We start from the raw sequence: 17,634 nt of genomic DNA, 5'->3' as shown, positions 1-17,634 counted from the left end.
CGCCTGCAGCTGGGTAGCAGCGCGCGGCGCGGCGCGGCACGGCGGTGGCGGGCAGCGCGCGGCAACGCCGGCCCCGGGGCTGGACTGCTGAACCCACACCGCTTCACCACCGGACTCGAACTGGGAGGGGGCGCCAGCGCACCCAGGACGCGGTGCCCCAAGGGACCCCACTCCAAGCTGCAAACTCAAGTCCCCCGCCTCCCCGGGCCAAACACACTCCCGCGCCCGTTCGCAGCTGCCACCCCGGGTGTTCCAAAGGCTCCGGCAAAGATCTGCGCCTCCCGGGTCTCCCTACCCGCCAGCCCGACTGCGCCGCATCGCCAGACTCTCTTGGCCCATCAGACTCCGCCCGGCAGTCGGCCTCATCAAACTTGATTTCTCACCTCCTCAGCCCCATCACCTCCATCCTCTTTCCCCCCGTCTCGCCTTCACCCCCCCAATTTCCTCCTTGCCCCTCATTTCCACCCTCCTCCCCCTCCCCCGGCCACTTCGCTAACTTGTGGCTGTTGTGATGCGTATTCCCGTAGATCCGAGCACCAGCCGGCGCTTCAGCCCCCCCTCCAGCAGCCTGCAGCCCGGCAAAATGAGCGAAGTGAGCCCGGTGGTGGCTGCGCAACAGCAGCAGCAACAGCAGCAGCAGCAGCAACAGCAGCAGCAGCAGCAGCAACAGCAGCAGCAGCAGGAGGCGGCGGCGGCGGCAGCGGCGGCGGCGGCGGCGGCGGCGGCGGCAGCTGCAGTGCCCCGGTTGCGGCCGCCACACGACAACCGCACCATGGTGGAGATCATCGCTGACCACCCGGCCGAACTCGTCCGCACCGACAGCCCCAACTTCCTGTGCTCGGTACTGCCCTCGCACTGGCGCTGCAACAAGACCCTGCCCGTGGCCTTCAAGGTAAGAGGCTACACCGCCCCCCGCCCCCGGCCGGGAGCGGCGGAACCTGCCCGCCGGTGTCTTCCTGCCCACGGGGCTGGGCCCCGCACGTTCTCCAGGACCTCCTGCCTTGGCGGCTCTAACCCCAGAGACCCCTGGCTGGGCCTCTCCCTCCAGATGCCCTGGCGGGCTCGGGGCGCAGTCCCTCCGCGCAAATCCCTCCTTCTCCCACCTGTGCCCTCTGCCACCCCGACTTCAGCCCTCGTCCCCCTGACCCGTTCATCACTCCTCTTGCCTCCTGCCCGGGCTCGGTTCTCACCCACTCCTTCGCTCCGTCTCCCTTTCCTCCAGGATCCCCAAGGTGCCCACTCTTGCACTGCGAGCTGACTTGCTCCACCCCGCCCCTTTCCCGGGGGCGAGGATCCCCGACACTGTCCCCCGGGGCTCCCGCGTCCTCCTCCCGGGTCATCCCGGCCTGGCCGCAATGCAGGCTGCCCCCGTCGCCTCTCTTTGGGGCTCCGCGCGCTCCCACCCGCTTCCCTCCCAGCCAAACGCCCCTCCTTAGGTCTCGGCGTCCCGTTCCCTGACCCGCAGAGTTCAGCGGTCCTGGTCCCTCCCGGGCTCCCGGGTCGGGATTCGCTGGGTGCCGGCGCCGGGCATTAGTGCCCAGGGCTGGGCGTGGGGTACTGACTGAGGCGCGCGGGCTGCACTACCCGTGCCCGGGAGGGTCCCGGACAAGACTAGGGTCTCCAGAGGAGGGGGTGTCAGGACGGGGGCGTTTGCTGTGTTCGCTGACCCGCGCCAGATCCCTTTACCGGGAGGAAGGCGGGGCCGCCGGGGTGTTTGCGAGCCCCGAAGCGGGGGCGTTCAGGGGGCCTGGGCGCTGAACTCTCGAGTGCTGGGAGGTGCTGGCCAGGGGAGGGGGCGGGAGCTCGGGCCGCTTCTTCCAGCCGGGACCGAGCTCTGCGCCTCGCCCCGCCAGGGAGGGATGAGGGAAACCGGTGAAACAACTTGAGTTCGCCCAATTTGAAAACGGAGGTGAAATTTTGTATTTTTGCTTTATTATTGTTTTTAAAGGACTTAAATCTAAAAAAGGTCCTTTCTGCTTCTGAAAGGTGGTGAGAGGCTCCTGCTGGTGGTCTGAGCACGGAGTGAGTTCGAAGGCTTGAGAGCGGCCTCTGCGCGCCCCGCGGACTCTTGTGCCTGCCTGGCCCGTTAGTTTGAGGGCGGGTGGCAGCCGCGGGAGTCGCAGGCAGGTGCTCCACAGGTTGAGGGTTTAGGATCTGGAGCCTCTCACAGTAGCCCGATGGGTCTCCGTAACTCGATCCGGATTTCCCGGGGCAGTCCTCTCCAGAGGGGAGACGCGGAGTCCCCAGGGCCCAGCGCATACTGGGTTGATGGGGAAATGGGTTCCCGGGCTGTCCACACTCGCAAGACGCCAGGGATGCAGGGGGTGGTAAGCCAGATGTGGAGATGAGCACTCTCTAAAAGGTGCTTTGGGCCCTTTCCACCTCTGAACTTGAGTAGGTGGGCCTGGGTCCCCTGGGTTCTGAGGTCTGTGGAGAGCAGGGCAAGCAAGGCCTCGGGGGAGGTTAAAAAAAAAGTCGGGGGAGGAATCATGCCAGTTTCTCCACTGGGGACCCGGTGGCCAAACTCCCACGGGCCACTGACAGTTCCCAGTTGTTGATAACTCCCACCCCACGCACCAATTCAGATTCTGTGTGTGGGTGGGATGGAAAGAAAGAGGAGTCCAGGTCAATTAGAGCTGGTAATCTCGCTAGGTCTTATATCAGAACAGAAATCAGAATGAATTGTTATGGAAAGGGGATGTTGCTTTCTGGGGCAAGTTTCATTTTGCAGTTGGCTCATGAATTTTTTTTTAACTGTCACATTTCTCCTTTTATAAACCACCCATTTTGTAGGTTAATGTTTGCTTCCTTGAAGTAGGAAAAGCTCAGAATACATGTGAATTGTATAAATTTAAATTTCCATACAATAGGTATCTTTTACAATGTCCATCGTCCAAGGGCACAGAATTTTTAAATTAGTCTTATATGAGAATGGAAATTTGTTTCCACCAATACCCCTTCAATCCCCCAAACCAAAAGCCCCACAAAACCCCAAACCTGGATGAAAACAACAAAAAATACAAATACAAATTAGTAGATCAGAATATGTGAAAATATGAGAACAGATGCTTACATTTTTAAAGACATTTAGATGCTTGATATTCCATATACCATTCTGCTAAACATATTTAAGGTCTATCTTGAACTGTTCTCCCACGTTTATGCTACTGAATTGATTTGAACATGAGCATTTTGGATGGAAAAGATGTTTTTTGCACTTTAGCTTGAGCTAGTCTCAGATATTTTGGCTGTCATCTAAGATTTTTCACTACCACCCTTTAAAAATTATTTTGAAAATGAATTTTGTTATTTGTTATTAATCAACTTGTTAATTACGGGGTACATTTTTGTTATCTTAAGCAGGATACAGACCATAGGTAACAAGACCATATTAAATCAGATATTTTAATTGATATCAATTGAATAATGAATTGAGTTAACCTAAAACCTCACTGTCAATGTCTTTTTGTTACCATACCTGTGTTAAACAGAATTCAAAAAGTGGGTGATAGCTAAGATCTACGCAGTATAGAAAATACTCGGTTGAAAAAAAATGTATGGATATTTGGAACACTAGACTTTCTACACTCTTACAATATAATCAAATACATCTGCAATGAAGAAATAATATGAAGAAGTCTCTGTTTTAAAAGTGGTGACAGCAGTTTGGCCATGGTATTTAGAGCTATGTAAAAAATAAATTATAGTGGTTGTCAGGTAGATAGCAGATAGGTAAATGGGTTTAAACATGCACACACACAAACACACACACACACAACTTACTTGTGAGGGCTGGTATTCAAATCAATACAATATTTATTGAGCCCGTATTTTGTATCTGTCACACTGAGCTTGACACTGCAGAGAATCAGAAATGAATTCAATAGACTGTTTTGAAATGTCAATTTAAACTAGTGTTTAAACACGATATTGGCAATCTATTTCATTAAGAATGTGTTAGCGTTGTTCATCTACTCTTGTTTCGAGATGATATAAAATTTATTTATTTTTACATGTAAAATGCAAAACAACTAGTATACTTTATATAAAGTTGTTTATTAACATTGTATTTTTAACAAAGTTCTGCAGTTTTGAAATGTTCGGTCCCCCCAGGTGTCAAGGAAACGGAAATAAATATTTTTAACATTTTCAGGTGTATCTCACTGAAACCTTAAAATAGTTAAGGCATACTATTAGAGGATCCCAGACCCTTTCTATCCTAGATAATTCTAGTGACAAAGAAGTAATTTGCAAATTCAGCTCATTAGCTGATGGTCAGGTAATTGTGGAGAGAGCATGTCAACCTCGCATCCAGTAGCACCCTTTTAGTTAGGGATCCGTCAGCATTTCCACTGTGAACCTGGTGTTGAGGGTTCATAACTTAGTTGCCTTAAATAGCTTCAAGCTGAAACACTATGCAGAAATTTTAAGTCCAGATGTATATTTTAAAACTAAAAGTAGTTCAAGCCTATTCTGCTGTTTTAAGTTAGAGAACACTGGACTATATATATTTATCAGTATCATATGTTTTTCTGGCAGTATTAAAGAAAGAAAACACATTTTTAGATACATAATCTAGCACTCATAGTTAATTCTATATCTTTAATAATACTTTTCAGTGCTTGTCAAAAGGAGGGGTTTCAAAATGACGGAGCAATTTCTGTTTGAAAATAATTTTTCGGCATCACTAACCATTTTTCTCTCTTCGAAAACAAATATGCAACTAATAAATACTTGATACCAGTGAGTAGTATTTTCTTACATACTTAGTGATCAGATTTTATGTTTATATTTTTTGAATCTCATTGTATCTAAGCAAGGGAAATAGGTTAATAAGCCTGTTAAATCCTTATTAACCTTAATATAAATTATTATGCAAAATTATGTAAATCACAATAGATTTCAAGTTGTATGAAGACACACATTTTTGTGTTATGCCTTTGAATTCAAGAAAACTTACTTAAACTTAAATATTTTGGGACTGAATATATACAACTTCCAAGTAAGGCAGTTGGAACAAAGAATTTCAGGTGGAAAATAAATACTTATAAAATTTTTTAGAAAACTTCTATTAAATAATTGAAAATAGGTATGGTAGATATCTTTCATTCTTTTTTCCTCTTTGGCATTATTGTTTGTATCCTTTCAAAATTCCAGAATATCTATTGTCAAATGATCTAAACTACCATGATACATGGCCCACAAATTTCTGCTTTACATTGAAATAATTTTATCAAAATTTCTCTTTGACATATATATTTTAAAATTATGAAATGATATATTGTGTTTTTTCTCTAGAATTCAATGGGCTTTTCCTAAGTTCTAGGATAAATTCAAAAAATTAACTGTAGTATTTGTTGAAATGTTTTGATACTGTATTTGAAGTTATCTTTAAATAATTACGATAGGAATAACATTTTGCTTTTTGCAATTAGACTCCTCTTTTATTGCAAAGAAAGATTTGATCAGATTTTATCTTGAAAAATAATTGTATTTCAATTATACCACAAGTACAATGTCCCAAATTATGTTGGCGTATAAGAGTAATGGATTAATTAGGACTAGACTTCTGTCCATGGAAATGTCGTGGGAAATTTTAATTTCTATATAAAAAGATGAGAAACTGTTTTAAGGGTTTGAGTTAATTATTCGTTCCTCTTCTTTTAGGGATTCACAGATTTAGTCATAAGGAGTCTCATACAACATTTCAATAGCATTACTACAGTTAAATATCCTTCTACTTTATTTTGTGCAAGCCACATATCATGTGATTTAAATGCTAGTTATGGTGAGGTGCGCTAAATAAAGGAACATCTTTCTCTGTTCTGAAATGTCAGGACAGAAAATTACTTCTCCTTTTCTCATGAAGTTTCTTGAATTTGTAGATTTTATATTTTCAAAACACCTAGAAATGTAATTGTTAAGATTTCATCACAAATTATTCTTTGCAGAGCAGTACTTTTATATTGGGTAGAATGGAAGCAAATTTTAATTTGTGCTTATTCCTAACTAAAGAGCGAGTTTTGACTTAGTTTTGACTGCGCTTTACCCCTTCAAATGTTTTTCCATTGCTTGGTTTTGGTACAGATGAAATGTGTAAAAATTTCTTGATTCTTTTGGTTTTCTTTTAGATAAACACAGTTGAGAATCTCCAAGGGAAACTTTTTAGCTTCAGAGATCTACTTAAAGAAAAAAACCTCTCAAACATATAATTATACTTCTGATTGATATAAAGTCAAATACAGTACTTCCCCCAACTCCCAGCATTTTTTCCCCTCAGAAAACATCAGGCAATCTGATTTGGTAGAGTGAATAGCAGAAAAAACTCAATATATTTAGCCATTAAACTAGAGTTCAGCCTTAACAGGAAAGATTGTCACTACATTGCATTAGCAATTTTTTTTCAGGCCTTGCTCTAAGCCTCATAGAAGGCTCACACAACTTGTGATTATTTATTTGTTTTGTAAAATGTGATATGTAAAACACACCAATATTGAATATGGTCATTATTATGCTGCTTAAGCACAGTAAAATGGATTTATGTATTTCACTCTTAGGGATCTTTTCTTTCATATTTTCCCATATTGAATCAATTTTCCATTTCTTCTAACTAAAAAAAAATCCATTACGTTAAAAATATGCAGTAAAATAATAATGTCCCAGAGCTCTCGAAAACCTTTATATTGGGGCAGATTGCTTTATTTTTTTTCGGAAATGTAGCCAGACTTGAGTGAAATCTACCAGCAGTCATCCTGTATCTCTCAACACCACCAAAGAACATCTCAGAACATGAAGAGAGGAAGTACATATTCAGTTGAACCCTTTAAGGATGCTTATAAGTAAAAGCCTATGTTTAACAGACAGCAGATTTGGAACAGAACACTGTGTTACCCTCCTCATCTTACAAAAAGCACATCATTATAATTACACTCTATACTTATATAGTATCTTCTACATTTTGCAGACTTTCCAATTCATATTGGAAAACTGTGGTTCCTGGAGATGAAATTACTTGTGTGAGGTCACAGCGGATATGTAGCAGAAGTGGGGAAAAAGTGGAGCCTCTTGATTTTAGTATATTCATTCTCTTCTAAACAGTACAACTTTTCTCCTGCCTTTATTAATATGCTTACTGGGTCCATATTTACTTTGACATAGAAAGCCACACAGCAGGTGTTAAAATACAATATGCTGAGTGTACAAAATGTCAAACATTCAGATGAATCCTGGCAAATGTAGTCAATTATTGCAGTATTTTCAAATGTTCACATTTTTGGCATGGTGAATTTGAAAAACTGAAAAGCACATTGCCTCCACCAGGAGTACAGCATTACCTGTGTTCAGTAGCCGCTTGAGGTACGAGATGAAGTATGCAGGGAGGAAGTCTTGTTTTCAAGGGATTTCACTTTTGACCCAGGAGACTTCTCATATTGAGAATAACTATAGACTTCAGGGAAAGGGGAGGCAGCATGGTTCCCTCTCCTCTGGGATGAAAACAATGTCAGAAAATGAGCTGGGAGCAAGGGCACATTGCTGTTAGCAAGGGATGCTGACTCATCATTAACTGACCCTCTCAGAGTTTTAGCGGGTAGCCCCACAGACTTGTCTCTGCAAAGTGGGGCTCTTTATGGAGCTCTTTCATTTATTTCAAAAATATTTATCTGGCTGGATTCAATGGCTCACGCCTGTAATCCCAGTACTTTGGGAGGCTGAGGCGGGCGGATCACCTGAGGTCAGGGGTTCAAGACCAGCCTGGCCAACATGGTGAAACCCCTTCTCTACTAAAAATACAAAAATTAGGCGGGTGTGGTGGTGCATGCCTGTAATCCCAGCTACTCAGGAGGCTGAGGCAGGAGAATCACTTGAACTTGGGAAGTGGAGGTTGCAGTGAGCCGAGATCATGCCACTGCACTCTAACCTGGGTGATAGAGTGAGACTCCAACTCAAAAAAAAAAAAAAAAAAAAAAAAAAAAAAAAAAAATTAATCAAACATTTACCATGTGCTGGACACTTTTGGGAGCAGGTAGATAAGTGGTGAACAAGACAGATGAGATAGAGGCCCTTCTCTCATGTAGTTTCCAAACTCATATAATCTGGACTCCTAGGAGTGAGTCCCTCAGCTTTGGGCTGGTGTATTTAAAGTAGTCATAGACCATTAATATTAATATATATATATATATACATTGAAATGAGGATCACTTGAGTACAGTTGAATGCTGGGGAAAGTGCAGCCTGTAATTTAAGGAAGGCTTTATTGATTTTGAGCTGAATAGCACAGTACTAAATGGAAGGAATGGAACTGAGAAACAGCCTAAGAGAAAAGTAAGGGTGACAAAAATATTGACAAGTTTTTTGTTTGATTGTTTTCCTGGCTGGAGGAGAGGACATAGTGAAGGGGTGTTGTAGTAGGGTTCATGGATGGGGGAAATTCAGCCCTAAAATGTAGGTATAGTGTATATTATCACACTATAAGAAATCTACTTTAATATGCCAATTGTATTGGGAACAATGGAATTAAATGCTTAGGTTTATCTTATGGAAATCTTGACAAAGGAGGGAGTAGCACTAGAAGTAGAAAAAGGTAGGTGGGATGTTTACCAGACAGGCAAGCACACAGGAGTGTTATTGTCAGAGAGTTGTGGGCTACTTTAGCTGGGGTCATTGCTGAATTACTGTGAGGGCATCTGGAAACTGAATGAGGAAGACATGGAAATAATCTGAATATAGAGTCCTGGAAGTTCATTGAGACAAAGAATTGTTACCAAGGGGCAGGATCTTGGCAGTGGATTAGGAGGAGTATGTTTCATATATGACAGTGAAGGATCTGCACGCATCCCCTTACCGGGCTCTGTGTTAATAGAGGCACACATTTGCAAGATAGCTGACCCAGGTTAAAGTGTGATCTTTAGTCTTGGAGCAGAGAAAATGTTGGTTATTTTCAAAGATGGATTAATCTAGATCTTTTCTTGATTGAGTTAATTTGCTTCAGATTGACTGTTGACGATTAAGCAGTCAAGTATGTCATGCCAGGATGGCAGATGGGACAAGACATAATAGAAATGAGGCTAAGGGTATACATATATTTTTTATTTATCATCAATTATTTTCATCTTCAGTTTCTTGATGACTTTCGATATCCCACTGGATCCCACTGCAGAGTGGGTTTTCAGTAATTATACTGTTATTAAAAGCTGAAGTGCTAGCCCAAAGTAAGGAGATAAAACATAGACCATACCATATCTAGGCTCTATGTAGTCAGGAGCCCCAGGGTTTCACTTAAAAATCTTCTCCCATAGAGTTGACTAGACTTGATATTTTTTTAGACTGTGATGGGCTAAGACCACACCTCAGGGCTCTCCCTGAGAGGAAGCCTGCAGACAGGTGGTGCCTGGATCTGTATGATACAATCTGCAAAGGGGGCATTCTCCTTCCTTCTGTGGCATAATTCCTATGGACAACTTAACATAGGGTTTAATAAAAATGTACATATTTCCTGTGAAGAATCCAACAATAAATGAAGGAAGTTTTTGCCTGCCTTTGAAATGGGTGGACCCTGAAACATTGGTCTGTTTGAAGTGGCATCACAACCCATACACAGATGCTTCATTCCTGTCGGCCATTACTGGACTGGACTAGAACACTAAGTCCTGATAAGACACATCATTTGCAATGAGAATATATTCTGTTTGTAAGCCTTTCTGATGTGCCATTATTGCTGCTGTGTTTCCTGTTTTATGTAGGTGGTAGCCCTTGGAGAGGTACCAGATGGGACTGTGGTTACTGTCATGGCGGGTAACGATGAAAATTATTCTGCTGAGCTCCGGAATGCCTCTGCTGTTATGAAAAACCAAGTAGCAAGGTTCAACGATCTGAGATTTGTGGGCCGAAGTGGACGAGGTAGGTCTCTGACTTTTGATACTGATAATGGAATAAGCACATTAGGCTCCTTTGATGAAATGTATACTAGTCTGTATACAAATCAGCACCTTCTTTTTCTGAATAGAATTACTGAAGATTTGATTTAAATACATCCAGATGAAGCTGAGTGTTTTTCTGAGTACTCAGGCCTTTTCATTTATTTTATGATATTGAAAATTCAAACAATGTTTTCAGAAAAACTAGCTCCTAATTTCACTGGGTGTGAGCATATAAGGTAGAGAAAAGAACAGTTGGAGGATCAACTTCTGAATTATGAGGAGTCAAATAACTGAGTAAATTGAATGGTAAAGGGGAAAGAAAAATGGATATGTTGGATCAATTTCCTGATAATATCAATTTTGGTCTAAGTTGTAGCAAGGACAGCTGGCATAATGCTCTTCACTTATCACAGGTTACCTCTATATGATTTCATTTACTTTCATAATAAGAATTTATTAAAAATCATTTTTTTAACATAAGGCTTTTCATTTGAATAAGTGAATAATGTATTACTTATGTTAGAATGACTATGTAAAGTTGCCTAGACAGATGAATGATTAGTACTCTAATATTAATAGTTACATACTATGTAAGGATTCCCACCATCTGAATCCATATTCAAAATTAGAAATCCTTAAATAGAAAATTATCCCTTTTAGGGTTTTGTAACTGTTTGATAAATGAGGTTAATTTTTTTTTTAAAAGTCTTTAAGGAGACCAATATTTTGGCTTTTATTTACTTATTCTACAGAAAGACTTTTACCGGTTACTCACCTATTAGAAGCATTATGCTTATTTATTTACTTAACTGAATCTAATATTTCCATTTTAAGTATTTTGATAAGAAGAAAGAAAATAGAACACTTTAGGGCTGAGGTGAAATAAAGCCTTATGGAATCATTGCAACCCAGGTTTGACTAGGAAATGAGAAGCACCACTTTTTAAACCATGTCTAATAATTGCTCTTTAGTTTGGATCAGATGTCAAATTATTACCATTGTAAAAACTTGATAAGGGAAATTCAAGCAAGGCTGTTTCCGATGAGTAGTTTTAGTTTACTTTCTAGGAACAGGGCCAAGAAGTTGTACTTTTTAACTTAAAAAAAATGATTCATGCTAATGAGATACTGTCACTGACAGGTTGTTTGAAATAAAATGAGGCTCACAGCCTCTGGTAGAATCAAAACTAAGGGGGTTATCTCTGCATCACGTTTAGTTCACTTTCATTAAAAGAGGAAAAAAGACACATCCTATATCACTACTGACTGATTAGGTTTGGAGCATGTGTGTGTGTATTCATTCTTCCTTTTTCTCATTTACTTATGCAGGTCCACTATGCAATCAAAGTTTGTCTTTTTTTTTTTCTAGTAAGAATCAAGAAAAATGTGAACATGATGATTTACCTGTATGCTCTGAATTGCATCTTTCTTCTTATGTAATAATACTTTGTTTTTAACTAGAGTAATCAATTTTAGTTTTTAAAGGATTGGGTGCCATGCTTAATTTTACCTTACAGATTCTAGTTAGTGTTTTCATTTATCTTACTTTTGTGTTATATAGATGCTGCATAACTTTTTTCTGATCAATTTAAGTAGAAACTATGACAAAGTGATAGTGTACTTTGTAAACCCTCAACGTATTTATTTAAGAAACTTCAAAGAGAAACAAAGGGTGTGCACTGTTTTACTATATTGGCTTTCTGAGTTTTGGCTGGTTTCCCAAATAGCAATTTTTATATTTAAAAAAAAAGACAGACTTAACTGCTTGCAGACTTTTCACGCATGGAAGATGAAGAAAGCTTCTTTTGATGAAGTGTAATTATGTCCAAACAGAGCTGACCCCCTCCCCCTATATTTCTTATGATCTTAACTGAAGAAAGTAGGATTTTTCCTTTGAAGCAGCCGGGACTTGGTGGAGGATCTGAAATGCTACAGTCTGCTGCCAGAGGCAGGATGGAGAAATTGGTCCAGACTTGTCTTCAAGATTTAGATGGGGGGTAGGGGGAGTGGGTGGAGAGAGAAAGAAAAATTGATTTATCACTAATAATAGATCTTTATATCACTGCGTTAACATTATATGAAAGGAAACAGTAATATCAAGCTGAGATGAAGAGGAAAAAAGGACAGAGAACACTGATAACAGATCACACTCTGAAAAAAAAAATGGGTTAGTTTTTCAGTGGCAGGAAACCCTTTAACCTGCCTTTGTACCTGACCTGCTTTGTAACAGACTCTTCCAGCTTCCTCTTTGATTTTCACACTTCTACATTTCTCTTAAGTTATTAAGTCTGGATCAACATGCTGCTACCATTGTATTTTCTTTCCTGGCTTTAAATATTTCTATTTTCAGTAGTGTTTAAAAAAACACCAAGTTCCTCAAATATTACACTTTTTTTTTCTTTCCACTGGTAGAAACATAAACTCTCAGAAATTGAAAAACAATCTTAGATTATAAAGGAGTCATGTCACTACTGACTTTGACTTTATGGGTCATCTTAGGACCACAACTTTTGAAAGTGCTAGAATAAAAGTAGAGCATCAGTGGAACTTGCATGAAGTTAGGAGTGGCTTATGGTTTTCATCATTTTCCTTTATTTTATCCTTAATATTTTAAAGAGAAGTGTTTAAAATGATTTTGGTTCTTAAATTTTTTTTTGGTATGCTTTCTTTTTCCTGATGAAGCCATGGATGACACAATTAGTTATCTACTGACTGCTAGCTCCCTATTTGAGAGCCTGCATTTTAAAACAAGAGCCTGCATTTTATCACTTATGGAAAGTGATAAAAAAGGGGATTTTGAAAAAAAATTAATTTAAGGAAATCATGAATGCCTACATGAACATTTGACTTGAGAAGTACATTATTATTATAGGGTGAAGAACCAATTACTAAATTGGTTGGTAATTTCTGAAAGTTTCTTCAACATTGCATACATATTTCTTCTGAAGGAGCAATAAGAAGTAGAAGGAGCCTCATTCACTTTTGCTGTAGTTGTTAATTACATCTTGATCCTTAGGGTTTGATATTGGAAGATCATAGTTGCACTTAACTACTTGTTTTCTCCCCCAAACCCATCCCTTTTTAAAAGCAGTTGTTGTTGTTGTTGTTGTTGTTTTTTTTTACAGAACTGATTCTACTCTGAACATTTAAATGCTTTATACTTGAAGGGTGAATTTTATATTTGGTTTTTGTTCCTACATGAGGCGTTGCCCTGAATTTAGGGGAATCACAGATGACTTTTAATATCCTAAGTAAGTTGTAAAGGTCTAAAGTAGAACTATTACCAAAACCGGTTTAAATAAATTTATGGACAATCTCTTTTTTCTTTTTTCTTTTTTGAGATGGAGTCTCACTCTTGCCACCCAGGCTGGAGTGCAGTGGCACCATCTTGGCTCACTGTAACCTCTGCCTCCTGAGATCAAGCGTTTCTCGTACCTCAGCCTCTCAAGTAGCTGGGATTACAGGCGTGTGCCACCACGCCCAGCTTATTTTTGTATTTTTAGTAGAGACAGAGTTTCACCAGGTTGGTCAAGCTGGTCTTGAACTCCTGACCTCAGGTGATCCGTCTGCCTCCACCTCCCAAAGTGTTGGGATTACAGGCATGAGCCACTGCGCCAGGCCGACAATCTTTCTAGCAGGTTATTTAGAGACATTAAGGATAACTGAGATCTCTATATATCCTTGATTTATTAAGATGAGTGCCATAGATGAAAACTGACTCTGAAACAGCCATGGGAGCCACTGTTAGAAAGGCAATCCTGGGCCCATAGACCACCAATCTGACCCCAAAATGGCACTTTAAAATGTTTTAGTGTAAACTAATTTTCAATTTAGAGATCAACTGTTTCACTTTCTGTGATCTTTCCATTGTTTTGAGGTTCTAACTTGGACCCAGTGGCATTCTATTCAAGTTTCTGGTTTCCAATTCTGTAGACTTTTAGTTTTCTGTAACTGGTTTATTAGACTCCTGGCTGGTTTATTCTTTTGGTTAATCTTAATGTTTATAATAAAGCCTCTCTTTGCTAACTAATTATAAATTATTTAAATCTACATAATACCCAATATAGTGGATGAAATATGATTTATCAATGACACTTTAAAAATAGATACTTTCATCATCCTGAGATATTGCATTAGTCCATTTATATTTACTGTTTCTTGGGCACATAGAGCTGATTGGGATGCACCTAGAAATAAATTACTTATTAATTTTTTTAAATGGCACATGATCAAGCCGCTTAAGGAAGTGGCCAAGTGACGGAGTATTTAAAAAAAAGAGCATTAATTTTAGACTCTGAGAAATGAAGTTCAAATCCTCATTTTTTCATGTATTAGTTGGGTGAACTTGGGTAAATTACTAAGTCTCTCGAGGTTTCAGCCTCTTTATTTGTGCAATGGGGGTGAGAAATCTAAGTGGGGAGGATTAATTGAAATAATGTGTATGAAGTGGCACTTAACAAGTTTCTAATTGTTATTCGCCTTTCCCTATTCAAACTGCACCCACCCCATTCCTGTCTTTTCTTTCCTGTTTTTTTCCCCTTGGCTATGGAAAAGTATAGCCAAGGAGACTTAAAACTATTTATACTCAGCAACAAATGATGTGTGTCTTAAACAGATTTTAGGAACTTACATGGTCTAGGTTGAAAAGAAAACCCATTCACTAGACTTGACAGCCAAAGACCTGTTCTCCATTAAGCCTTGTATATAACCTGTTCCATATTAAGCTTTGAAAAGACTGCATTAAACTTTGCATTGGTACATATTGTCAAAGATTTGTGTTTTGGTTTAATACTCTCAGTTTTCAGTAAAGAGAAAAAGAATCTCTGACCAAAAAAACAAAGCAAAACAAAATGAGCTTTTTAAAGGTCTGTTACAGGAGCAGACTAAATGAGCACTCTGGCCTGAGATTGCTGAATGTTTTATTGAGTCACTGTTTCACGCCCACCTCTTCCTGTCTTGTAACAGTTTGCAGTTTTGACTATCTGACATGATTAACCGTTGCAAATCTAACTGATTACAACTGTTAGTAAGTCTGTGCAACAGAGAATCGTATCTTCTGGAGAAAACAGACATCCAAATATGCTACCAAACTTTTCCCTCTTTTCCCCTTCTTATTCATTGCTTTTAGCTCATTAATTTGAAGCATCAGATGTAATATTTCAATGAAGCACACCTTCTGCTAAAAGCAAAATCTGAGTTTATATTGAGAGATGTCATGTTCATTTAGCAAAAAGTAAGTCACTGTCAGGGAGTTATTTCAAGATTTAACAGCAAGGATGTATGTTAGGGGAGGGGTAGACAGGGAGGAGAAAAACTTTGTTCCAGTAATGATGAAATCATCATACCACAGGCACATTAAGGCCAGGACAGGAGACACTGGCTCCTGTTAAAATGATTCCCATAAGAACTTTCCTCTTTTATCTTCTTCTTGTAGTGCAGCTAAGCAAATGAAATGCTAAAACCATGTGAAGTAAATAACATAATCAACAATGATTTACTATTGTTCTCTCATGAGGTCATGACCTAACCCTAAATAAAGACTTCTAAAATTGTCTGTGCTTGGATGTGTTCCTGATGTTGGAGAAAATTGAAAGAAAAAGAACCTCCCTCAAGTGGACCAGGGTTTTGTTTTCATTACAACTCTTGCTACTGAGGAGCTTTTTTGGAATTGGAGTCTTCCTGTGTAGCACTACAATGAGGACGATGATCTTGACACTAAGCAAATTTGGAAATGTCTTAAAAGTGGTCAACAGGGGGTTTCCAATTTAGAAGAAGGAGTCCTGCCTCTTGTCTTTGTTTCATTGCCTCCTTAGAGATGCTTAAATGCAATTTGGAAATCTATGCTGCTGTGTAATCATCAACACTGTTTTTTAATATTCACTGTATGTTTTCCCCTTTTATATCTGCAGGCAAGAGTTTCACCTTGACCATAACTGTCTTCACAAATCCTCCCCAAGTAGCTACCTACCACAGAGCAATTAAAGTTACAGTGGATGGACCTCGGGAACCCAGAAGTAAGTACTCCCCTTTTTATTGAAAATGGTAATAGAGTTTCCAGAGACCCTATGAGGAATTTATTCCAAATGAGTTAGGGTCACTTTCAACCCATAGTGTCTTTGTAGACTTTGCTATCTGCATATATATTTTTTTAGTGAGGGACAGTTAATCAAACTTCAGAGTTAGAAAATAAAACTACGGTTTTAACCTTTACCACACAATTGCTAAGGCCTCCATAACTTTGGGAAATGAGTGAATAATTATTCAGTCACTGTTAACTATTTGCTAAGAAATTTTGCTCATGTACTGAACATACTGGGGCAGAATAGACCCATGAGAGCTGAGGAAGAAAAGAGTAAACTTAAAAATCTTGAGCTTAGTCAAAAAGCATTTGCATGTGTTTCCCATGGCCTAAGAATGTGTTTGAGCTTTTTAACTCGCCCACTCAATTCCCTTTATGAAGAGCACACTGCTTAATTACAAAGAATTTATTTGCAAATGATAACTTGCTTGATTGTTACAACACCGTTGTTTGGTCATGCTCTAGTAATTGTTATAGGTAGTTTTCTTTTTAACAGATAGAGTCAAACCACCTTTAAATCCATCTTGGTTTATTTGTCTGTCTGGACATCCAGAAGGTTTCACCGGCAATCAGTTTCAGGTAGTGCACATAATCTATTTGGGCCAATATGTATGTTCCTTCTAAATCTAAATTGACTGAGGTTTGCTTGCCCCACCGCCACCAAAAAACTGCTTTGAACAAACTCAGCATAGCGGTATTTAAATATATTTAGAGATTAAAGATGATTTGATATATAAACCGTTAACAATTGTGTGCCAATGGAAACATCATATAGAACTCTGCCTTTGCTGAGTGAATACATTGGAATCCTAATCACTGCATTTAGGGAGTTCAATTTGGTTTGTGGTGGAGGTATAGCTGGCAGAAGTACTTGTTCTGTAACAATCAACCTGCCTAGATCATGAGAGTGGCATAGCTCTTCTTCCCCTCAAATGAGAGAAAAGGTCTCATAAAATTTTGCCTCTACCCAAGTAGCAAACCTTCCTAGCAGTGGGAACTTATGATGGGTCCTGTCCCTTTTGCTGCTGTCTCTTTTCACAAAGACTGACTGCTTGCCTGAACTAGGGAGGTTTCCTGCCTCAAAAGCAAGTCTTTGAGGTTTTTATTTTCTTCTCCCTTCATGTGTATGGCATTCTTCCAGGTTCATAATGTTGAGTCAGTGCTGGCCCTGTCTGTTCAATTTGGGAATGTCCTGTTAGGTGATTGCTGTACACATGTGTGTAAGCCCCAAGTCTCTAGGCCTAAGGGCTAGTGGTTATGGAGTGCAGGTGAATAGAACAGAGCTTTGCCTGGTTTGGGGCTTTGCCTGCCTTTTCTGGATGGCCATAATTTGGGGATGATGCCTTATGATGGAAGATGTCTTCTAACTTTTGGTCAGACTAGCCCTGGAATTCCTGAAAAGGCATGATGTCCATTTTAGTAATGCATATAGCAGGATAGTTGGTTTTTAACATGTAGCACCATGAGATACTTATCTCTTAAAGATGTTTCCTGCTGATCTCAGCTGCTTTTCTCAGTTCTTGGAAAAACCATTTGTGTGTGTGTGTGTGTGTGTGTGTGTGTGTATGTTTGTGTGTATATGTACATATACACAAGAGTTGATGCTCAAAATTTGATGGTTGGGAGAGGAAACAGGGAA

The 17,634-nt window shown here is 40.2% G+C and overlaps 1 protein-coding gene across 6 annotated transcripts in view; it reads left to right on the top strand.

The window, feature by feature from the left end:
• Positions 1 to 17,634, top strand: part of RUNX2 (RUNX family transcription factor 2) — a 242,607-nt gene that overhangs the window by 114,295 nt on the left and 110,678 nt on the right. For all 6 annotated transcript variants that reach the window (XM_017878096.1, XM_017878095.1, XM_017878094.1 and 3 more), the window contains exons 3-5: positions 528 to 892; positions 9,741 to 9,897; positions 15,826 to 15,930. In XM_017878096.1, coding sequence (XP_017733585.1) covers positions 528 to 892; positions 9,741 to 9,897; positions 15,826 to 15,930 — 627 coding nt within the window. The remainder of the gene's footprint in view (positions 1 to 527; positions 893 to 9,740; positions 9,898 to 15,825; positions 15,931 to 17,634) is intronic.

Source organism: Rhinopithecus bieti, unplaced genomic scaffold (genome assembly GCF_001698545.2).
Source record: "Rhinopithecus bieti isolate Rb0 unplaced genomic scaffold, ASM169854v2 scaffold_9981, whole genome shotgun sequence".
Lineage (NCBI taxonomy): Eukaryota > Metazoa > Chordata > Mammalia > Primates > Cercopithecidae > Rhinopithecus > Rhinopithecus bieti.
Note: the sequence above shows the minus strand (reverse complement) of the source record. Positions and strands in the feature narration are given on the sequence as shown.